Source organism: Asparagus officinalis, chromosome 8 (genome assembly GCF_001876935.1).
Source record: "Asparagus officinalis chromosome 8, Aspof.V1, whole genome shotgun sequence".
NCBI classification, from domain to species: Eukaryota; Viridiplantae; Streptophyta; class Magnoliopsida; order Asparagales; family Asparagaceae; genus Asparagus; species Asparagus officinalis.
In genome coordinates this window covers 18542196-18566349 of record NC_033801.1, presented here as the reverse complement: position 1 = coordinate 18566349, position 24154 = coordinate 18542196, and the positions used below count along the sequence as shown (strand labels likewise).

The 24154-nt window shown below is 36.5% G+C and overlaps 2 protein-coding genes across 2 annotated transcripts; both read left to right on the top strand.

Moving 5' to 3' along the window:
- Nucleotides 3976–14899, top strand: LOC109851233 (glucan endo-1,3-beta-glucosidase 4-like). The gene is made up of 5 exons (XM_020421273.1): nt 3976–4185; nt 8735–8871; nt 12164–12529; nt 13009–13036; nt 14466–14899. Exons 2-5 carry the CDS (start codon nt 8805–8807, stop codon nt 14674–14676), a joined length of 672 nt encoding a protein of 223 aa, XP_020276862.1. The 5' UTR covers nt 3976–4185; nt 8735–8804; the 3' UTR covers nt 14677–14899.
- LOC109820949 lies at nt 16283–18847 on the top strand. Its single transcript, XM_020387146.1, has 5 exons — nt 16283–16608; nt 17088–17565; nt 17830–18001; nt 18330–18694; nt 18794–18847. The coding sequence occupies exons 1-5, from the start codon at nt 16283–16285 to the stop codon at nt 18845–18847; spliced, it is 1395 nt and encodes a 464-aa protein (XP_020242735.1).

The following is a 24154-nucleotide window of genomic DNA, read 5'->3' as shown; positions in this document are numbered from 1 at the left end:
ATTTTATGGGAAAGTATAGCACCTTATGACCAAAGTATAGCACTATATGGCAAAGTATAGCACTTTATTGGCAAAGTATAGCACCTTATTGGCAAAGTATAACACCTTATGCTCTCTAGAAATTCTGCACCTTAAGTTGTCTAAAACCAAATCAGTTTTTTCACCACAACGCAAACACTCGATGACCTACGTTATGTGTTTATTGACCAATCACCCACCGCGACGGGGGGGTCCTCGCACAATTTTGAAGGTTTTGACAAAGTATAACACTTTATGGAAAAGTATAGCACCTTATTACCAAAGTATACCACTATATGGCAAAGTATAGCACTTTATTGGCAAAGTATAGTACCTTATTAGCAAAGTATAACACCTATACTTTGCCAATAAGATGCTATACTTTACAAATAATGTGTTATACTTTATCATATAGTGCTATACTTTGACCATAAGGTGCTATACTTTCTCATAAAATGCTATACTTTATCAAAACCTTCAAAATTATGCGAGGACCCCCCATCACGGTGGATGATTGGTTAATAAACATGTAACGTAGGTCATCGAGTGTTTGCGTTGCGGTGAAAAAAACTGATTTGGTTTTAGACAACTTAAGGTACGGAATTTCCAGAGAGCATAAGGTGCTATACTTTACCAATAAGGTGCTATACTTTGCCAATAAAGTGCTATACTTTGCTATATAGTATTGACCTTCTTGTTTTGATGATGTTTAACAAACAATTTACCACTAATATTGTTTGTCTAGTATTTATGTTTTCTTATTTATTATAGACAAACAACGTGGTTGAAGGATGGATGGAATAGAGCTTCAACGATCATATCAAATGGAGGTTGGTGGAATATCGGTGAAGCTTATGCAATTCAAGTTCAAGATCCAAGTTTAGCTTCATCCGCACAGTGTACCAAGTCGAGCTTATTGAAGATCAAGATCTAGCTTGGGTAACTTAGTATAGGTTTTATATTATGTGTGTTAAGTACGTTAAGCTCAATATCTATACACACATATTTATTGGTTTCTTCGTATATATATATATATATATATATACATAAGTTTTGGTTTCTATGCATATATATAGTTATATATATACATACATGTGTTTTTGAGTTTTCATGTTTATAAATATGAAATCATATATTTCATATTTACTATTGTGTTTTTAAAATCATTGCATAGAATATGTAATTTTGTGAAAATTCTATATTCTTAGTTTTTGGACTTAACAATAATCATATACATATTTTATTAAGTCTATATAATCATTGTGCAAAGTTTCAAAACATGGTTTAGCCAAAATATCAAAATTTACATGTTTACATTTTCGTGTTTTGAACTATTTTGCAAAATGATGATTTTTCACAAATGGAAAATTCTTTTTGTAACATGCTCATTTACATGTTTATATACATTTCCCAAAGTTTCATTATTTTTAGACTTCATTTGTTATTTTTAACATATTTTCCAAAGTCTCAAAATCAGCTTTTAAAATCTAGTTTTCTGTAGTATCAGATTTCGGTCGACCGCACCGGTCGATCGCTTATATGTTCAGTCGATAGTGGGCAGCAGAGAGTTTTTCGGTCGACCGGTGCGGTCGACCGAGAGCTCGAAATTTCCATCGGTCTACCGAATAAGTCTCTGTGCGTTTTCTCCGTTTGGAACCTGGATCGCGGTCGAGCGTGAGAATTTTCGGTCGACCGCCGCTCAGTCAATTCTGTTTCCAACGGCTATTTTTGTTACCGTTGCTGGGACTGTTTTGTCATTTGGTTTGGGTTTTTGGCTGAGATTTTGAATGGGTATAAATACCCCATTGCTGTTCTCTTTCAAGATATAAAAAATCTAAGAAGTTTTTAAACAAGGTTTTAATCAAGGGTTTAAGTTGGTTTAAGTGTGTTTATAAGATTTTAAGCATTTGAGTGTTTTCGGTTTGGTGAATCAGTTTTACAAGAGCTTGAGGAGATTATCAATTGTATTTTGGGCATTCAATCCATCTCCATCTCTTGTTATCAAATTGAGATGTTTTCTAAACTCAAACTCTAGCTTTACATTTATATACTTGTTTGATTATCATTGTTCTTAAGCTAGATTTTATATTTGAGTTTAGTTGATTTGATTTTATTTACTCATTGTTACACACACCCACTTTGAGCTTATTGTATTTGCATACATAGTATATTAGGGTTGTGAGAGATTATAACTTTGAGTTGTGCTTAATTGAGTTCTCCCCTTGTATGAGAAAACAAATCATTTATTGTTACATTGTGAGATTGTAAGGTTTTCGATGAGCTAGAAAACCAAGTGTGTTGTGAAGTTTTCGGTGAACTAGAAAACCGAGTGTGAGGAGTGAACGTTGTTCGGTGAGCGTTGAAAACCGACACTGTGAGGTGTAAATTTTATTCGGGTGAGCGTAGAAAAACCGGTTGTGATAGTGGATTTCTCCCCGGGAGTGGGGAGCGGAGACGTAGGATGGAAGGTCCGAACTCCGTGATCATATCTTGTGTTTGAGTGTGCTTTGGCGTTTATTTATACTTGTGTTTATATTTCTTATCGCCATTGTCATTAGCTCATTATTTATATGATCCACTATCTAGTTCACATTGTTTACCCTTGGGTTAGTTTATATATCATTGTATATATATTTCATTATATAGGATATATCTCATTATTCATATTGCTTATCCTAGCTTATATAGTTGTTATATTTCATACTTGCTAGGATAACTCATTAATTATTTTTAATTGGTATTTAATCGGATTAGATTAGCATAAGACCCTAATCACCCCCCTCCCTCTAGGGTCTAACATATAATGCTATACTTTGACCATAAGGAGATCTACTACTAAATAATGAAGACAAAGAAGACATTACTTTTTTTCACTTTATGCAGACTACTTACCGGACATGGCGCGCATTCAGAGTCAAATTAATTAAGAAAGAATACGATCCTGTTTTGATTTGAAAAATGATAGGGGCACACCCCAACCACAACTCTAATCTCTCTCTCTCTCTCTCTCTCTCTCTCTCTCTCTCTCTCTCTCTCTCTCTTTCTCTCTTGCTACAGTGCACCGGAGCACACATGAGATTTTAAAAAATTTAAAATCTCATGTGTGGTCCGGTGCACTGTAGCAAGAGAGAGAAAGGGTGTGGTTGGAGTTGTGGTTGGGGGTGTGCCCCTAGTGCCACTCTTTTGATTTGCCTCTTTAAAAGAGATGTTAAATTTATAATTAATCATTTGATTCTCAGTTTAATTAGGGAGTTTGGATACCTTGAAAAGATTTAAGAAGCTATTATATGACCATTTGGATTCAAGAATTTACTGACCATGTTTAAAACGAACTTAAACCAAGTATATTGTCACCAAAATTCCGAAGTTAAGATAAGAATCGAGGGTCATAATTTTATATTCTAATTTACTTACAGATTACGCACTTTAATGAGCCGAAACTTAAACTCACGTGGTCGTGCCTATTTTTTTAGATTGCCAAAACTCCAAAGTTAAAAATCAGCATTAAAAATTTTATATTCTGAAAAGTGTTAAATGTCCTCTTTCATTGCACTAGAACTTCAAACTCGCAGCGATGAGTAAGAATGTAATTGTAACCCAATCATGTTGATGCAAATCAAGCATTAATTTGTTTCATGGATCGAACACATGAGCTGACACAACAATATCTTTTCCTCTTTCTTAATGGCTTTAAGCCCATGATCGGTAGTTTTTGAGTCTAGATTGTTCTGATATCAAATTAAATGTCGCTTCTATTATGTAAATAAATACTCTGAAGTCACCATGAGAATTAACAAAAGTATCTAGAGTTATTATTATTATTATTATTATTATTCAATATAAAACCCTCGGGTCCCATTGCAAAGTGAGTGGTTGTTTGAACGCGGTAGAGTAGAATTTTTAAGGCTACTGTCTTCAACAGCCCACAAAAGATTCAAATAAGGTGAGTTAGAAGAGAAGACTTTCATTCTTCAAAGAAAACCCTCATGCTTTGCATGCAGGCTGCTGAGCCTCCTCAGCTTCCACTTGTGTATTCATTACTCTTTGTGACCCCCGCCGGCGCCAAGTGTCCTCTTCATTCCTCTCCTCTATTTTGTCCTCTCTCTCTCTCTCTCTCTCTCTCTCTCTCTTCCAGCAGAATTCTTGCCATCTCAAAGCCTGACGCAGGTGCTCTTTCTCTTTCTCAATCTGTCTTTTTTTTTAATGATTTTTATGATTTATTCTTCAGAGTCTTATCTGGGTCTCTTGTGTTATATCGAATTAGTGAGGGAACTTGAAGAAATCGGTACAGGGTAATGTTATTTCTATTGTTTTAAGTGTGTAGGTTCCATTTTTTTTGCAAAATTTTTGGGGAAAAGATCAAGGGAATAGTAAATTAAGAACTGGCTGGGGATGGTGACATATTAAATCCATCTATTTTATGGTCATATGCCGGTTTCAGAGGGTTTCTATAAAATTGGTACTACGTACGACCTTTTTTTTAAAAAAATAATTTATTGTTCAGGTAAATGATATGGAAAATGACTATTGAACTAAAATGTTAGGTATTTAATATTTGGTTTGACTCAATGATGGTTCTTTATCTACTTTTCTTTTTTCTTTTTTAAGTTTGGTACATCAGCAATCAACCAAAGCTAACTTGAATCCTTTGTTTGGTGGAAGGTGGTTCTTGGGAGCTAGTACTCATTAGAAAGCTAAAACGCCAGCGCAAACCAAGAAGTTTTTTTTTTTTTTTTTTTTTTTTGTTTCCAAATATTTTTTTTTTTTTTTTTTTTTTTTTGGTTTCCGGAAAAAACTGAGATAATATAGACAAGGGAATAGAGGATATATGATTTGGGAAATACTTAATTGAGAGAGGTTTAAATGATCCATATGGTTCATGCATGCAGTCTGCATCTATTGCAATTTGGTGATCAGGGAAAAATTCTTTTCGATCATTTGTTCTTTTCTAGGATGCTTGGTGTCTAAGTATCATACTCTGCAATACTTGTGTGTTCATCTATCATTTTTAGGATACTTAATTTGGTTCATATACTCCATGATGACCCTTCTTCTTAGTTTTATGTAGGGTTAATTACATAAAACCCCCATGGGGAGTTGCAATATAACCCCCATAATTTTTTTATTGCACTAAAATGCTCTGAACTTTAGGAGTTGTTGCACTTGAACTCCACGAACTGTTTTGTTTCACTAAATTTCACATGAAAAATTCTCATTTAATCTCTAAATTAGCACAATCGATCCTACCATCTCATGTGGCAACCATGTGCCAAAAAAAGATAAACATAATTCCTTAGTCTCAAAAAAATTTATTTTCCTTTTTAATAAAAGGGTTTTTTGGGACAAATAAGGAATTTATTATGCCTTCTGTTTTCCCCTGTGCTTACTAGCGATACATTAGAGTTGATGGTACTAATATGTGGATTAAAAGATAAAATTTTAGATAAAATAAAACTGTTTATGGGGGTTATGGGCAATGACCCTTAAAAGTTCAGTGTGGACTAGGCTAGTAAAAAAAGTTGATGGGTGTTTACTGCAACTCCCCAAAAGTTCTTTTTTTTGTGTGTGTGTGTTGGGTGGGGGGGGGGGGCCTTTTATGTACTATAAAAACCTCTGTTAGATATATCTAAGGTTTTAAATGTCGGATGTCGGGTTCATGTCGGATGGCTGAAATCCATATCGGATAGCAAAAATCGGGGATATATCGGCGGACATTGACTAAATATCGGATTGCCATATCGGGTAGTACACATATGTATAATATCATGTCCTAAATGTAATCTAAACATTCATAAATTTAATATAAGCATACTTTATAAATTCTATAGACTAAACATATAAAAAAGTAAATAATATATGGATTTGGGTTCATAAATTCTTTCTATCGGGTTTATAAGAAACCCTTAAACATGAGAACGGGTCAAACGAGTTTGGGTATTTATCACTAAACCCAAACCCAATAACAAAAAACAGATCTTAAAAAAGAGTACCATATTGGCCGATTTTTTAAAGCTAAAAAATAGGCCAACATGCCCGATATGACCCTGATATTTCCGATTTGGCCCTGAAAACCGACATACGAGTTGAAAACGTTCATGTCGTGTCGGTCAAGCCCTCAAACCGATATGTCGACCGACATGTCGGACATGTCGGCCGACATTTAAAACCTTGGATATATCACAAATGCTATATCGGACCTGGACATGAAGCCTTCTTTAGTTTCTTCTTGAAAACTTTTGATGTTTATGTTGGTCAAATATGAAAAGGAATTCTTAAAGTGTGAGAAGATAAAATGTGTGAGGGTGATTTCTTTTGTTCCCTGGACAAAGCCCAAGACGTGTGGGAGGCTAGCATGAGCCAGCGGATTTTGGAGGTAAACGCGTGAAGGGAAGGGCTCTCTTTGCTGGCTTGTGTGTGGGGACCACGAGCGTAAGAGAAGCATGTGAATGCAAAACCACGTGAAGTGATGAGTCCAACGGAAAAAAGCCGATTACCCGGTTACCCGATATCATCTGCTATATATATAGTTGATGATTCTCTCCTAGGGTAGTGTGCAAGTACGAAATTAGGGGGTGTAGGTAGAGGCGCAAAGCGGCGGCTGCAGAGAATAGGCGTAGGCAGAGGTGAAAAGAAAAGTCAGTCAGCGGCTTTCTTTGGCTTCGTGCAAACATGCTTTTGTGCTTTTGAGAGAGATTTTGTGTGAGGGATTTGAGAGTTTGTGTGAAGGTTTATATTGAGTGATTGTAAACTCTAGTTATATTCTCTCCCTCTAATAGTATATCCCCCCTCCTTGCCCCGTAGACGTAGGTAGTTTACCGAACTATGTAAAATTGGTTTGTTTGTGTTTGTGATCATTGTAATAGTTTTTAGGATCCCTCGACAAGTCAGTCCTAGAACTGATGAGAGGAAGAACCGATATCTCACTTTGTTGAGATATTCGCTTCAGATTCTTGTTTCCTTGGTGAGACAGGAATTCTTATTGAGATCTTTCTCTCTTATTGTGCACCAGAAACTCTACCGAAATTTTCGCTGCGCACAATATAAAGTCCCTTCCACTGCATCAAAAGCGAACACCAGAGTTGTGATTAGAGCTGAGGGTCATAATTTATACTCTAATAAGAAATGCTATTGGAACAAACAGAGAATAGAGCGTCACATTTTTGTATCTTACTTTTGAAAAATATTTCAGTACTTTCCTTCATAAGAGAAAAACATGCGATCAAGTTAATTGAAGAATATAGAAGGGAATTCTTACACTCATGTGCATACTAAGTAGCTTTTATAGTAACTTTTGGTTTTGGATAGACAGTCAGGAGTTAGGGTTTGTACTTGTTTTGGATTAATTCTAATGCTTCTTAAATCTGTTCTACTCAAGAGTTTTGGATTAATTCTAATGCTTCTTAAATCTGTTCTACTCCTCAAGATTGTTATTTAATGCCTTTAAGATGTGAACACGTAGGGGCTCACCCACGTGTGTGGACGTGTTTGTTATTCGTGGACGCGTTTGTTACAAGTTCACGAACGCGGTTTCACGTGGATGCGGTTTTTTTAACCGCTGGCATCATCCACAAACATGTGTTTTCCCAATTATAAATAGGATTGATTTGATAGGGTTTCAGTGTGCAAATGGGCTTCGTGAAAGGAGAAAAGCAAAAGGGAAAAATGGCGTGCAGGGAAAAACAGTAGAGATTCTTTTCGGCGCTGTTTTGAAGAGGAATGTGCAGCCATTTTTTTTAGAGTTTTGCATCTTTTTGAGAGAGATATTTGTATGAGAGGTTTGAGAGTTTGTGTGATGATTTAGATTGAGTGATTGTAAACCCTAGTTGTATCTCTCCCTCTAATAGTAGATCTCCCCCCTTCTTGTCCCGTGGATGTAGGCAATTTGCCGAACCACGTAAAATTGGTTTGTTTATATTTGTGGTTATTGTAATAGTTTTTAGGATTCCTCGACAAGTCAGTCCTAGAACCGATGAGAGAAAGAGCCGATATCTCACCTTGTTGAGATATTCACTTCATATTCTTGTTTCCTTGGTGAGACGAGAATTCTTATTGATATTTCTCTCTTATCGAGCACCAGAAACTCTACCGAAATTTCCGCCGCGCGCAACATATGATGGCTTCCTCTTTCACACATAAAGTTGACTCCTCGAGATTGTTATTTAATGCCTTTAAGATGGCTTCCTCTTTCACACATAAAGTTGTAGTTCCTAAACTAAAGCCTTCTACTTTCATAGGCTTGCATAAGTTCTTGTTTACATGCATCTTTTATGCATTTTCTTGTTTGATACTCTTATGTCTCGATGAATTACTTTTCGTTTCAAGATAGAATGGCTTTACATCACATTTCTCTTCGTTTCATGCTCATTGATCCCCTCCACCTCCTATAATTTGGATTGATTCTTGTTAACTAACTGGAATTAGATATACGCTATGCAATTTGGACCCTGATGAATAGACCACCTTCCTATCTGTAAATATGCTGAAAGTTACATTTTTTTACTTATTTAATTTGATGTCAATTGATGTTTTTAAACCGGGAGATTTCATAGCTTAGTTCCTATATCTGATATTTACCATGTTCTCATTATTCACTAGTGTCATACTTCATTACAAATTTGATTGTTTTTTCGTATCCCCCTTTTTAATCACAGTCAATAACATGTAAGTTGAAATAATATCTAGAATTTATTTCTCACTTTCCATCGCAAATTTTCAGGTTATAAGATCAGCCTAAATTTCAATCGGAGACTCTTGTGCCACTGAGGAAGTTCACCTAGCAATCTTAGATGCTGCAAATGACACGGGAAACATGCTTACTTCTTCTGCTCATCTTTATGTTCTCCTATACATCAGGTGCTCAAACTACGACCACTTGTCTGCATTATAAGAAAACTAGTATTTAGACCCATGCAAAGCACGGATGCTAAAAGATTTTTTGCAAATATTGAACATGTTACCAAAATAAAGTATTCTGCTTTAGATATGAAGTATAGTGGTGGAAGTGAACCAAATAATTAATAAACAGTTTGGTTATTATTCGTCCAGATATTTGATCAAATTCGATTCGATAACTACTTCATTAACCAAATTTCTAAAGATCAAATAACTACTCAAAACTGAAACAGAAATAGCACAATAAAGGTTAATTTTTTTCAGTGCATAAATGTGAAAATATTTTTCTAAAATTTAAATTTGAAAAGTGAAATAAAGTTACCATTTCATAACTTTGATGAACCAAGTTGACCCTCCGTTTCGATCCATCCATCATCATCTCTGACGTAATCAATCTCCAATCCCTAACCTACGAACAAACAAAACCCATTAAAACTTAGCAACCAAATCTTCATTAAAAAAAGCAAAAAAGATTACCTAACTAAAATTTAAACATAAGGGTTAGGGATATGATCAGAATTAGGCACTATTAAGATTAACTAAATCAAATTTGATCATTATAAATAGAAATTATCATCTTCACCATGCTAAAAGAAGTAACTAAATAATCCAAAAACCAATAATCTGAGACGCCAAAAATTAGAATTTAGATCAACTTCATCACCATGATTTATATATCAATCAATTCTTCTAGAAACTAACTAAAAAAACTTTTTATGCAGAAAACCCTCACAAAATGAAATCAGAGAAAGTACCTGCAATTTTTTTCTTTTCAAAGAAGAAATCTTGAGATAGAGAATTGTGAGAAATTTGTGAAGGTCAATCAACAAATCAGAAAATAAAAGACTGGTGCCTATAAAAGACATACTATGAAAATTCTTACAGATAATAGTTATACAATTCTTATAGTAAATAAGAGAAAGAATGGTAAAATATAATTCACATTATAGTGTTCACAATTATACTAATTTATAACACAAATTTTGAGTTGCAGTGGTAGCATTTAAGTGAGAAGTAGTATTTCATAGTTCTTAAAAAGCTAGAAGCACTACTAATATTATTACGATTTCGGAAGAAGACTTAAATACAATTCCAACAGTTATCTCTCAATCACTAACTCAAATTGCTACTTAGTAACTGAATATACAAACTGTAACAACTAATTAGTAAATATAATGAATTGTGATTGGATAACATCAACCTGTAAGAACCACTTGGGAAGAAACATTTAACATTAGGTTCATTTCCCCTCAACAAAACCATAGTCTAAATTTTTTTTAAAGAAATCTAACACAATGATTAAATTGTGAAATCATCCTATTTTGATGGTGCTTGGAATCCTTTATTCTATATAGATCAGTGATTTGAGACTTGGGGACAACATTCAGCTTCACTTGGTACAACGAATTCAAGTATGACAATTGAAGAATGACTAGTTGAAAATAATAATCAACAAAGCCAAGAGAAGTTACCAGCATACATAAAAATGAGCATTTGAAATGATCCAATGATGTATTGAAAAAAAAGGCTATGGAGACAAATATAATTACTTTAAAAATGTGTAATAATTAACAAATTTAGTTCAAGAGTGTTAACATAGTCTACAATGAAACTATTTTGACTAACATTTCTCTAAAGCTTACACCAAAACTTTAAAAAAAGACAATATTTACTACTTTAACAGTAAAAGAAGTTAATATCTGACTAGTTCTTCCATTCTTATCTGAAATTTTTAATCAATCAATTGACTTTAAAAATGTGTAATAATTAACAAATTTAGTTCAAGAGTGTTAACATATTCTACAATGAAACTATTTTGACTAACATTTCTCTAAAGCTTACACCAAAACTTTAAACAAAAGACAATATTTACTACTTTAACAGTAAAAGAAGTTGATATCTGACTAGTTCTTCCATTCTTATCTGAAATTTTTTAATCAATCAATTTGAGCCTGAAGCAAAAAGGATAACTAAACACACAACATAAGTCGATCAATTGAAATGATTAAATCTTTAAAACCTAAAATTAGAAAAAGCAGGAAAAAAGATAATTTTTACAAATAGCAAATAATTCCAATCACAAAATAATAGCAATTCATTCAAATCAAGCTCTCAAGTTATTTACAGTTTTTCAACACTAAAAGGGATCAACTTAAAGCTATAATGTGGTTTTCCCTTGCTCCTAAAAGAACAAACTACCTTAATAAGCAATCAAATTTTGTTGAGTAAAGTATAAAAATCAAAATTTGTTGATCGAACCTCCAATTTGATAAAATAAATACCTCGAGATTTAAAAGTGAGCATAAAGTCGTTCTAGACTAAAACCCAAGAGAAAGATAAATCTCCATGAAGGTTCTCAAATTGATCTTCTTAACTGCAAATCCAAGCAAGTGAGTCAAGAATAAATCTTAGAAAATTGGTTATAAACAAAAAAACTGTAGCCAATAATAAAACCCTAGAAAGTACTGGGGAAAATTCTCACATTTGAGCGTTGTAGAGAGAGAGAGAGAAGTTGAGTGCTGTAGGGATTTTTGAGGCGCGTCCTATTGCAATTTCCCGACTTCGAATTTCTTCTTCGCCTCCGGAGAATGAGAGGTCGCCAAATTACGGCTTCCTTTAGTTACTTTAGTTATTTCGATTCGAAGAAAACTATCACAGAATGTTACTGTCCCCTATCTTCGCTTTCATCGCTCTCAATTTTTGATTTTTTTATGATTTTCTAAATCTTTATCTGAAGAAATATTGAGAGAGAAAGAGAGAGAATCGTGGAGAATGTGAAAAAAGTGTACGGTCAGTGGTCGCCTTGAATGACAACGATAACTTTTTCAAGGAGAACATGGGTTGCGAAACGTGGGAAGTTTTTTTAAAGGAGAACATGGGTTGTGAAAAGTGGGAAGTTTGGAGAAAGAGTACCGAGATGAGTTGGATTTTTTTTTTAAATCTGATTGGTCCAAGTATGTGTTACTGTTCATTAGAGCTTTTTTATTGTTCGCCTTTAGTTAAAAGAAGTAATTGATAACAGGCGATTGAACCGCCATATATTTAAGTTTATACTGCTTTTTCAGTTCCTATAATTAAACAAAGAAGGATTTATAGAAACTACAAAATCTTGACTAGAATACTGCTTTTTTTATTCCCAGTTCCTTTTTTATTTAGTTTGCCGGGGATTATAATATAATTAACTTATTGTGTATTCTCTCTCACCTTGCCTTCTTTTAACTCAACTGGTTATATTTCTTTGTAAATGTTATAGATGCACACATTGGTATTGGCATTGGGACCAATATTTCCAACTTCAATGAGGAGCTTCGATATGAAATTGGATCTGGAAGGATGATGTATTCTTTGGATAATTTTCATAGTGTATCTCTAGCGGGAACTGGGAGTTTCTGTGTGGCTGTTCAGAATGCAGACGCGGGTGCTCTGCAAGCGGGTTTGAATTGGGCTTGCGGGCCTGGCGGGGCGAATTGCAGTGCAATCCAACCCGGAGAGCCTTGTTATTCTACTAATTTGGCAGCGCTGGCTTCTTATGCTTATAATGATTATTATCAGAGGGCACAAGCAACTGGAGGGACTTGCGGCTTCAATAACACTGCTATGCTTACTACTAACGATCCTAGTAAGTTCTCTGTTTCGATTTTTCTTACTAATTGATTTCAGCTTTGAGTTTTGTTTTGCTAAAACATTAAGCTACACACTTTGGAGATCATGGGGAAGTGACTACACAGAAATCTGTAGTTATTGAAGAGTTACACATGGGGGAAGTTTTGACTGGGGGGGAAAAAAGGAAGTTGAGACTTTTCAACCATATGCAAAATTTCTTCTGAAAGCATTACATTCTTCTTAGGGAAGATGAATATAAAAAAATAGCTATAGGAAGTTGAAGAGAAATTTTCTTTTTCAGCTTTCTTTAAGTTATAAATAACTTTCAAGATAATAGTATTTACCAAAAGCAATTTAGCATTTATAATTTGTTCAGCCTTCCATAGAGCCTCCTTGAACTATAACTACGAAAACGAGGAACATGTTACTTGATATTTTTCAGTTTACATGCTTTATTCCTTCTCTGAACACCGACAATTGTTTTTTTGCTTACAGGCAATGGCGCTTGCATTTTCACTGGGAGGTAAGTCATCAAAACACCATGTATCTTCATTCGTCAGTTTATATAAAGTTGTGCGGATTAGTTTCACAAACCTAGCGTGATCTTCGCGGTGTTTTGCACAAAACTCCCTTAAAATTTCTTAAGTAGAAAAAACTACCACGAATATATTACTTAATTATTGTATACTAATAAAGAAGCCATGATACATGATTTTATGGGATGCCTATCCCCAGTTGGCGTAGCGGTAAACCCCTTTGGGTACTGGTGATTAGGGCTTGCGGCCTTGGCTCAAAAAGCCAAGGGTCAGTTCTAGTCTATAGCATTGTCTATCCTTAATTTTTAATTATTAGGCATTGCAATATTGTGCTATTCACCTAGGTTTGGACTACGAAAGGGGGGTGCCATGCTGGGATTTACTTGCCTGGTATTAAGCCAAGGTTCTTCACACCAAAAAAACCTGTCATTAGTTGTAAAATTGCTACGCTTAATAAATAATTAGATATGTGATCACTTTTCATCTTCTTTACTATTTGATTATTCTCTTTTCCTCTATAATTTTCATCTAAAAATAATATGAAACCTTCCAACTTTTCTAAAATTAAGCCATCAATATTTACATCTAAGCTAAATATAAGAAAACCCCTTAGCTTTGGACTATTATTAGATAACCCATCATAACTTTCAAACTAAAAAACCCTTAACTTTCAAAATATCAGAAAACCTCTCTTAACTTTAAGATTTTATTAGAAAGCCTACCGAACAATGTTAAACCACAATTTGCACAAGGATGGGAAAACTTATGCAAGGGGGTATTTTCATTGGTGGAATTTGTGGTTTACACTCTTAGGAGTTTTTCTGATAAAATATTAAGTTAAAGGAGGTTTCTGCTATTTTGAAAGTTATCGGGGTTATTTGATAGTAGTCCGAAATTAAGGGAAGTTTTCTAATATCAGCCTTACAACTATCGACAACATTGTAATACACGTGCATCATCGAAGAAAGACCTAGTTTTTCCCCCTAAACAATCATGCTTATCATAAACTATAGGGTAAGTTGTCATATGCATCACATGTGACGTGTTTTGAATAATTATGTCCTTATATATTGTATATTTTACACGTTATCCTTATGAATGTTGTGGATAATTTGCAACCTTCATAAGGATTTATAATACATAAAAACTAGTATGATCTAACAAAAGGGCTAATTTCACAAAACCCCTAAACTTTGGTGGGGGTTTTTGTGCATAACCCTCCTGAACTCTGGGGTTTTGCTCATAACCCCCTTGAACTCTGGGGGTGAAAAAAAGTTCAGGGACGTCATGTATCAACCTGTAAAAGATTATGGTAGTTTTGTTTAAAACTCCCTAAAGTTCACAGTAGTTTTGTGAAGTTTACCCAAAAATTTATGGTAGCTCATTTACAAAAAAACTCGTGATTTCTGTTTGAAGCTCGGAGACAGGCACAAACTCTACAGGCGGTGGCGGTTTACCGAACACAAATTCAAGCAGTGGCGGCGGCGGCAGTGGTAGCATAATACCAAATCCATCTTTTGGACCTTCAGGCCCTTCAGCCTTCGACAACAGCGTTTCAGGACTTCAGCTTCCCAAGCTTGAATACGTGGTTGTCTTAGTGATATTGCTGTCTTTGTTCAAAATATAGAATGCATCTTCATACAAGTTATACATATTGAATAGGATAAAATAGAGGTAATTCACAGTTTGGCCGCTGTTATCATTTGAAGAGAATGTATATTTTAGTAAATTGATCCTTTGAATTTTGATGGGGTTTTGGTTCTGTTCTATATGTGATACAATTTTGAGCAGAAATATTGTAAGACCTTTTATTAAATGCTATTTGAGAATTGGAGGGATTTTGTTTTGAATCTCAAACTTGCTAGACTTTCTTTTGTCTAACGCTTTCTTTGCAATGTGTGAGGTTGAGATGTGATATGAGAATGCCATGATGTTAATTTACCTTTTTATCTTTAAAATAAGTGGGAAGAAATAGATTACGTCCTATACTGAGAGTAAAAATTTTAATATACATCCATGATATCTCACTCTAGTGGAGAATAACACCTATATATTACTGATGAATGAAACGCTAAGAAATAATTTGGGGAGTTAAATGACTGGACCTTCATGCCAGATGTGAATTCCCCTACCCTAGCCCAGGGCAGCAACTAACCGGCCTGTATCCTGCACCCGATCTCCTCGATCAATTCTGTAGATTAGAACATACATGACACTACAGTCTAAATCAAATCAACCAGCTAAATTCACGTGCCGACATGATTAGTGATAACATTGTAGTTAACATTAAGCGTCCAGCCAAAGGCACGATATATAAGAGACATTGTCAATTATTGAATGACGACTATCTCGACTCTTCACACCTAGCCCTTAGCAATAAACTTGAAAAGAAGCTTTCTTTCACTTTCCTTATAAAACATTCAAAACATAGAGGTACGTTCTGTGTCAAAAGGACGTTGACCACACCTTGAAAAATACAAAAACTCAGATTAAGTGGTTTAGATTAATTTAATTAATCTAAACTTCCACATCTCTTACACTTTCTCAAAGCTATCTGTTTGATGAAGGGATGAACAAGAGCTCAGTTTTTTTTGCCCCCGGTTCTGCTCTCAATTGAAGGGGTAATTTGGGCTATATCTGTATTTGGGTTCAAAGAGGAAGCAGATTAACAGTACCCTTGTTTTTGGGTTGGGCTCTTCGTCTTCATGTGGGTTGGTGTTTTGGACAATAATGTTTGACTCTCTACAAGGGCTGCTTCGGCAGGTTTGTAACAAATCTGCAGTAGAAAATGGGCCGTTTGAAAATTTTTTGTCAAAATAAAAAGGGAAAATTGTGTCCAGGCCCCAAAAGTGGGAACTTCATGTGACAAGCCCCCTCGTATTTCGGCCCATGTGTATTAGCCCAAAAAAGTGAAGACTAATGTTTTAAGCCCCCTCCACGTCAGCGTTGTACAAAAGCAAATTGTATTTTTTTTTTTAAAAGGCGATATTGCCCTTCTCTTTCTTCCCCAGACGAGGCGCCGTCCCTTAACAGTAGACACTCCTCTTTAATGCGATAAGATGGAAGAAATGGAGGAAAATTTTCCCCCTTTTTTTCCCATCATGAGTAATAACTATTTAGTTATCCATTACTTCTCCTCAGACCAAAATTCTCTCCTTTACTCGCGCCATTAATCTTACCAAAATTCTCTCCTTTACTCGCGCCATTAATTTTACCTTCTCTTTCTCTTCAAAATGGCTGAGAAGGACATCATTTGCATTGTCTCTTCGGGGTACAAAGCGGTATTTTTGAAGATTAACTCCTCAACCACCATCCTGGATCTCAAATTTGATGTGGCAGAGAGGTTAGGTATTCCATATGAGTCATTAATTCTGTCATACGAAGATGAAACAGCTGGAAGCTTGAAATTTCCTATTGAGAACGAGGGGGACATGATGTCTATGGTGGAGCATTGTCACAATCTTGGACTGAAAGAGGTTCACATGAAAGCTGATGATTTGCAGAATATACACTGCAATGAGCGAGTCCAACCTTGCAAAGAGCAAGTCCCACAAGACATGTAGGTTAACTGCGAAGTAAACGAACGCTAGTGCTAATCGTCTTCTTTTTGTCTATGTTGAATGTTAAACTGGATTTCAGATGTATTTCAACAATATGTTAGTTGTAATCGTTGACCTGTTAGTTCTAATCAACGTGTTGTTGCTGAATGGGTTTTTGTTAGTTCTAATGGCTATTTTGTTAGTTCTAATGGCTATTTTGTTAGTTCTACACGATTGCATGCATGTTCTAATGGCTATTTTGTTAGTTATAATCGCTATTTTGTTAGTTCTACACGATTGCATGCATGTTAGTTCTATTAATACATATAGGGGTTTCTGTTAGTTCTAGTAGCTATTTTGTTACTTCTACACGATTGTATGTTAGTTCTATCACCAGTTCCATATGGGGTAGAGCTACTCTAAAGCATGTTAGACCCCTATCAACACTTTTATTTGTGTAGTTTATGATTAACTATTTTCCTGTTGTTAATATTTGTAGCGCTTCCAGAAGTCTAAACTCGAAAAGTATAGACTGTGGCCCGCCGGAGTTGTCGTCCACAACTGTTGCAGATAAGAATCCCAATGACATTCCTTCAAGAGATAATGTTATGATGATTGATGACATGATTAGCAGATCTGAGAGGATTCCTGCTTGGTGGCACACTGCGTTAACTGGGGAGGGGCAACGTTTTGAAAGTGCGAAGGAGTTAAGATTGGCCTTGCTATACTACTCCATGGCCAAAAAATTCGAATATGAGTTTGTGAAGAATGAACCAAAGCGTATTCGAGTTTTTTGCCGGTTTAAGGTAGCCAAAAATTGCCCATGGATGTTATTTGCCTCTCCGCCGAAAAATGATAATAGACTTGAAATAAAAAGGTTCGTGGACATTCACAACTGTGGACAACATGCCAATAATGCAGGTCAATCTAGAGCCTCTCGTCATTTCATTGCTACCCAATTACAACCCACGTTGAAGGTACGTCCGGATATACGACCTATTGACGTTCAGAAGGAGTTTCTAAGTTCATATGGGATTAGGGTTGAATATAGTAAGATTTGATGGGGTAAAGAAAGAGCTCAAGAGCGATTATATGGTGATGCTTATGAGTCCTACGATCAATTGAGATGGTAAATCAGAAGATCGTATATACACAAGTTGCTGTTGTTTTCATTTATATGACGCTATAAGTCTCATAACTTTATAATGTTGAAACTAACACTTAATCTTCAATTGTCTAAGTATGTAGACGAGGTTAAGAAGACAAATCCGGGAAGCTACATTCATGTTGAACAAGACGAGGGTAGGTTTACAAGGATATTCATCTGCTATGCGGCCTGCATAAATGGTTTTTTACAAGGTTGCAGACCACTTATATTTTTGGATGGAACCTTTCTGAAAGATCGATTCAAAGGTATACTATTAAGCGCCGTAGCATATGATGGCAATCAGGGGATATTTCCATTGGCCTATTGTATCTGCGATCAAGAAAATAATGTTAACTGGAAGTGGTTCCTATAAGGTTAGTTCCAACATTATACATGATGGTGCCAACAAAAATAGAACTAACACAACACCTGACAGAACTAACACAACAGACAATAGAACTAACACAACAGACAATAGAACTAACACAACACCTGACAGAACTAACACTTCAGAAATCTAGTTCTAATATCGCTATTATAATTCTATCTCCTTCGTAGTTAACTTTAAGGGCTGTTAACCAATACTCTTTGTAGGTCTGTGGTCCATTCTCTATGAAAGGGCAGATCCATACAACCCTCCACATAAGCTAGTGATAATTTCAGATGCGGATAAAGGGATCAGAAAAGCAGTTAGAGAATTTTTTCCCGATTCTATACACTCTCACTGTGTGCTGCATTTGGTCGAGAACTTCAGAACAAAGTTGAAGGATTTGGGATTCAAGTCAAAGGATTCTCAGATCTTGGGTAATCTACTGCAATCTGCCTGTTACAAATATACTAGAGCAGAATGGAATGATTATATGGACGACATCAGACTAATTGACGAGCGTGCATACAATATTGTGATGAACTATGCTCCAGAAAACTGGGCCAATGCGTTTTTTCCTGGAGTTAGGCAAGTAATATTTCATTTGATTACCTTACATATAACTAATAGAAGTAGATAGAACTAACACTGTCTATGTTTAGATATGGTCACGTTACATCAAATGTTGCAGAGTCATTCAACAAATGGATTCATGAGGCAAGGCTTCTACGGATACTCCAACTGATAGAGCATATTCGTAAACAGATCATGGTGCGCATGAATGAGCGACGAGTCATGGCTGAAAGTTGGAATCAAGTTCTTTACCCCAAAGCTGAAATTGCCCTCAAGGAGAACATGGACAATGGACGCCCGTTGGAGGTTCGTCAGTCCCACACAGGCTTATTTGAAGTACAATCCCATAGATCTTGTCAAGTGGATCTATACCAATAAAACATGCACTTGCCGTGGGTGGGATGTAACCCGTGTCCCTTGCAAACATGCATGCGCAAGCATTATGTTTATGAAAAGGGATGTCTACTAATTCTGTGACTGGTTTATGACGGTTGACGCCTTTAAAAGGAGCTACGAGCCTATCATCTATCCTATACCTGACTACGAGAAACGCAGCGTGCCAAGGGATGAGATACAGATCCTACCTCCAATTACAACGAAAAGGAAAGGGAGAAATAAGACCAGGCGAATCAACAACAGAACTGTTTACACCCGGCCAGTTAAATGTTCTCGGTGTCATCTGGAAGGGCATAATCGTAAAACCTGTAATGAAACCATCGCTGACTAAGTGTGATTGAAATGAAAATAGATCTGTTATTGTCCGATTTGCTAAGTGTGTTTTGAGATAAAACTATCGCGGACTGTCGTAAAACATGTAATGAAAATAGATCTGACTATTGTCCGATTTGCTAGCACACTTCTAAAAATAGATCTAACATGGTACCTATTAGAACTAACAAAATAGACAATAGAACTAACAAAACAGACAATAGAACTAACAAAGCAGACAATAGACCTAACAAAACAGTCTATTAGAACTAACACAACAGACAATAGAACTAACAAAACAGATAATAGACCTAACAAAACAGACAATAGATCTAACAAAATAGTCTATTAGAACTAACAAAACAGACAATAGAACTAACAAAGCAGACAATAGACCTAACAAAACGGCCAATTAGAACTAACAAAACAGACAATAGACCTAACAAAACAGTCTATTAGAACTAACAAAACAGACAATAGAACTAACAAAGCAGACAATAGACCTAACAAAACAGTCAATTAGAACTATCAAAACAGACAATAGAACTAACAAAACAGACAATAGACCTAACAAAACAGTCTATTAGAACTAACAAAACAGTCAATTAGAACTATCAAAACAGACAATAGAACTAACAAAACAGTATATAGAACTAACTCTCATTACAACTAACAAGAGCGTTAATAGAACTAACAAAATAACTAACACAACTAACACACTGAGCATTAGAACTAACAGAACAGACAATAGACAATAGAACTAACAAAACATACAATAGAACCTAACAAAACAGACAATAGAACTAACAAAACAGACAATAGAACTAACACAACAGACAATAGAACTAACAAAACAGACAATAGATCTAACAAAACAGTCTATTAGAACTAACACAACAGACAATAGAACTAACAAAACAGACAATAGACCTAACAAAACAGTCTATTAGAACTAACAAAACAGTCAATTAGATCTAACAAAACAGACAATAGACCTAACAAAACAGTCTATTAGAACTAACAAAACAGTCTATTAGAACTAACACAACAGACAATAGAACTAACAAAACAAACAATAGACCTAACAAAACAGTCTATTAGAACTAACAAAATAGAAAATAGAACTAACACAACAGACAATAGACCTAACAAAACAGTCAAATAGAACTATCAAAACACACAATAGAACTAACAAAACAGACAATTGAGCTAACAAAACAGTCTATAAGAACTAACACAACAGACAATAGAACTAACAAAACAGACAATAGACCTAACAAAACAGTCTATTAGAACTAACAAAACAGACAATAGAACTAACAAAGCAGACAATAGACCTAACAAAACAGTCAATTAGAACTATCAAAACAGACAATAGAACTAACAAAACAGACAATAGACCTAACAAAACAGTCAATTAGAACTATCAAAACAGACAATAGAACTAACAAAACAGACAATAGACCTAACAAAACAGTCATGGTACCTAATAGAACTAACATGCTACACATTAGACTCGATTGGTGCCGGATCTTCATTTGTTGCTACCTTCGCTGGATCGAAAGCGATGTGAGGATGGAGAGCTTGGAGCCGTGGAACCACTATCCGCCCCGGCTGGGTCTAATGGGCGATTATCATTGGGTGTTGGGAGAGCTCTGGGATAATTGGAACCCCCGACTCCTTGGTTGCGGAGAAACAGCTGCCACTGGTCTCTTTCGACTGTCATGTTTCTCCCGTCCCAAACAACCTCAATTAACTCGGGCGTGGATTCCTGTAGCAATTCCAACTTCTCCCCGCTCTGGACCTGCGTCACGGCGTAGCCTTCCTTTATATTTCCGTCGCCGGGGGAGATGTAACGGAACCTAAGCCTCTTAAGGATTTCAGATAAATTCTTAACCTTCAGAAGAACTCTGCAGTCTGCGAAGTTAGAATGTGTTATGACGTCCCTGGAGCACATGACACATTCACCGACTCCCATGAGCAGCGAACGAAGAAATTCAAAATTCCACAGGTGGTATGGGACATTGAATAGCCGAATCCATACTGGAAAAGGTTGCGGCAACGTTACTAGCCTCAGATCCTCCTCCCAACGGCGGAATCTACCATTAAATGTGCCCATATCTATCAGTCCAAGTTGAACAGCTTGGGCAAGTATGGGATCGCTTGGAAACTGCACCATGAAACTGTTTCCGGCTGCCTGCTTGATTTGGTGGGGCCACGTTCTAAAATTGAATCGATAGGCTAGCATCTCCCGGAGCTCCTGCACGGATGGACGGCCACTTTCAAGGTAGAAAATGGCGTAAGCCGACAGATGCCGGATGGTGCTGGAGGTGTTGGACGGGATAGTTATCAGCCTCGGAGGGGCACAGGCGGTAAGCTTATGATGACAATCGCGGGAGCTATGCCCCTGCCCATGGCAGTGAACACAGAAAAATTCCTTAGCCATTTGCAAGAAGAATTTACGCCGGAAATAGTTCTCCGCTTCGAAAATGGCTTAAGTTCTTGATGGTGGTGACGTGAGTATCGATGCAATGTCGTAATTAAATGTCCGCCTTACCTCACTTGGGAACGCGCGAATGTATGATGTGATCAATTGGTACGATGGGACGTGACAGGAGAAAAAGCTGAACAGCTGGAGTAACAATTGGCGGTGATGGAAAGTCATCTCTTCAAACAAACACTAAAATAATACCAATGAGATAGAACAAACGAGCCCTCGCTAGAACAATCACCCATTTAGAACTAGCACTTCTTTACGACTATAACTCATTTAGAACTAACAAGAAAAAGAAGTTGTTCTAACTTGGCAACGTGGAGTACCAAGTTGAAGTTGGGACCGAGAACGCATTTTTTATACAAATATACACTCCATTCTGTATTTATATAGACATGTCATTCATCACTGTACACCATTTCGTCTTTACATCTTCGTTCATAGCCAGCTATTAATAATTGCGCGGCGAGTCTTGCTCGCATAGCATCAGGTACTTCGCCAGGCGGATTAACAAGAGTTGTTGGGCGGCCATCAATTATTGCTTTTATATATAGGTAGACGAACACACCACAGTCAAATCTGCAGAACAGAAGGCAGAACAGAAGACTAAATCAGACATTCTCGCAATAATACAATGTAGCTATAGAACTAATGCAAATAGAAACATGATAGGTAATAGAACTAACCGCCCAATTTGCCGCTCGCATGCGACGGCTTCATATTTGAATACTCTGCGCACATTTTGCGCAACAAAATCCACGCGCTGCATATCAAAGAATTTTATAATTTTGTTAACCGGCTCCAACCACGATTCGTGCCCGGCCGAACTATAGTGCTTGACAACATCATCCCTCAGGTCAACTTCAACCAGATGCCAATGGTCGTCCCTGACCAAAGGGATCAATAGATGCATAATGCGGAGGGCGGTATACTTTTCAATGTATGTCAAAAATAGTTCGTAAAAGCTGGGTTCGATGCCGTATAATGAATGCTGCAAGCACGGAGATAGAACTAACATTAAACAGACTAGAACTAACATGATAAGGTATAGAACTAACATGTTATACCGTAGAACTAACATATTACTGAATAGAACTAACATGGTACTGAATAGAACTAACATGATAAGGTATAGAACTAACTAACATGTTATACCGTAGAATGAACATATTACTGAATAGAACTATTTGTGGAAAATTTGCAGTAAAAGAAATGAAAGAAAATTGATTTGTATTCCTTTGATCTCGATTACAATTGGATTTCCTGATTACAAAAGAGAAGAGAATGATATGGATTCTCTCCTTTGTTTAATTCTGGGTCCTTCACGGTAGCGATGAGATGCCTCCCTCGAATGTTCGCGTCGAGTTTGCTTCTCGTTGACGATCCGATGTCTTGTTTCACTGGAACGTGGTCTTCTCCTCACGATTTGACGTTGTGGAGAACTCTGAACGAGTTTAAAACTCTATGAAAGAGTTGATTTAACCGAAAGTCGGTTATAAGCCAAGGATGAAGAAGATCTTATTGCCGATCCCCAAAGATTCAGTCTCTGTTGCTGCCAAGAAGTTCCAACAGACCGCCCCTGAACTGAACTGATTTTCAGTTATTTATAGAGGATTAAGGGGTGTAACCACCTCCTTAATTCGCTCCTAAGTGGGGCTAATAGGATGTAACCGCCCCCTTAAATCACTCCTGAGTGGAGTTGTGATCCCCTCAGATCGTGGAAAACGGTTTTAAAACCGTTCAGCTCGTGTTTGAACGAGTCAAACACAGACCCGCGTTCTGACATGAATTCTGTGTCCAAACGCAATGCCTAAAAGCTTGAACGCAGTATCTGGAAGCTCGGACGCAGCGTTTGGAAGCTCATTTGCAGCGATTTAAGAGCTGCGTTTGGCAGCGGATCTGAGCTGCGTTTGGAGCTGGATGTGACATGCGTTTACAGCGTTTGAAGGTTGCGTTTACAGCGATTTGGAAGCTGCGTTGGCAGCCGAATCTGAGCTGCGTTTGAGCTGTGTTCGTGGCTATGAACGCGGCGCATCTTGATGCTGGTATGCGGGGAGGACTTCCACGTCTTGATTTGAAGAGACCGTTGATTTGTAGTCTCTTTCTGTCAAAGCGTTGCAAAGATCGTCGTTTTGTAATCTTTGCTTTAGCTCTTTGATATGTGAGAGTCGTCAGATTGTAACTCTCAATATTGATTATGAAGGCTGTTGATTAGAGCTTTCATCAGTTGTTGCGAAGGTCGTCAGATTGTAACATTCATCAGTCTGCGTGAAAGTC

Excerpts from the sequence above, each read along its gene's own strand:
- LOC109851233 (XM_020421273.1), top strand. The coding sequence starts at position 8,805 with ATGCTGCAAATGACACGGGAAACATGCTTACTTCTTCTGCTCATCTTT. Across the intron at positions 8,872-12,163 it reads TATGTTCTCCTATACATCAG|ATGCACACATTGGTATTGGC; the intron begins GTGCTCAAACTA and ends TAAATGTTATAG. Across the intron at positions 12,530-13,008 it reads GCTTACTACTAACGATCCTA|GCAATGGCGCTTGCATTTTC; the intron begins GTAAGTTCTCTG and ends TTTTGCTTACAG.
- LOC109820949 (XM_020387146.1), top strand. The coding sequence starts at position 16,283 with ATGGCTGAGAAGGACATCATTTGCATTGTCTCTTCGGGGTACAAAGCG. Across the intron at positions 16,609-17,087 it reads GAGCAAGTCCCACAAGACAT|CGCTTCCAGAAGTCTAAACT; the intron begins GTAGGTTAACTG and ends TAATATTTGTAG. Across the intron at positions 17,566-17,829 it reads AATTACAACCCACGTTGAAG|TATGTAGACGAGGTTAAGAA; the intron begins GTACGTCCGGAT and ends CAATTGTCTAAG.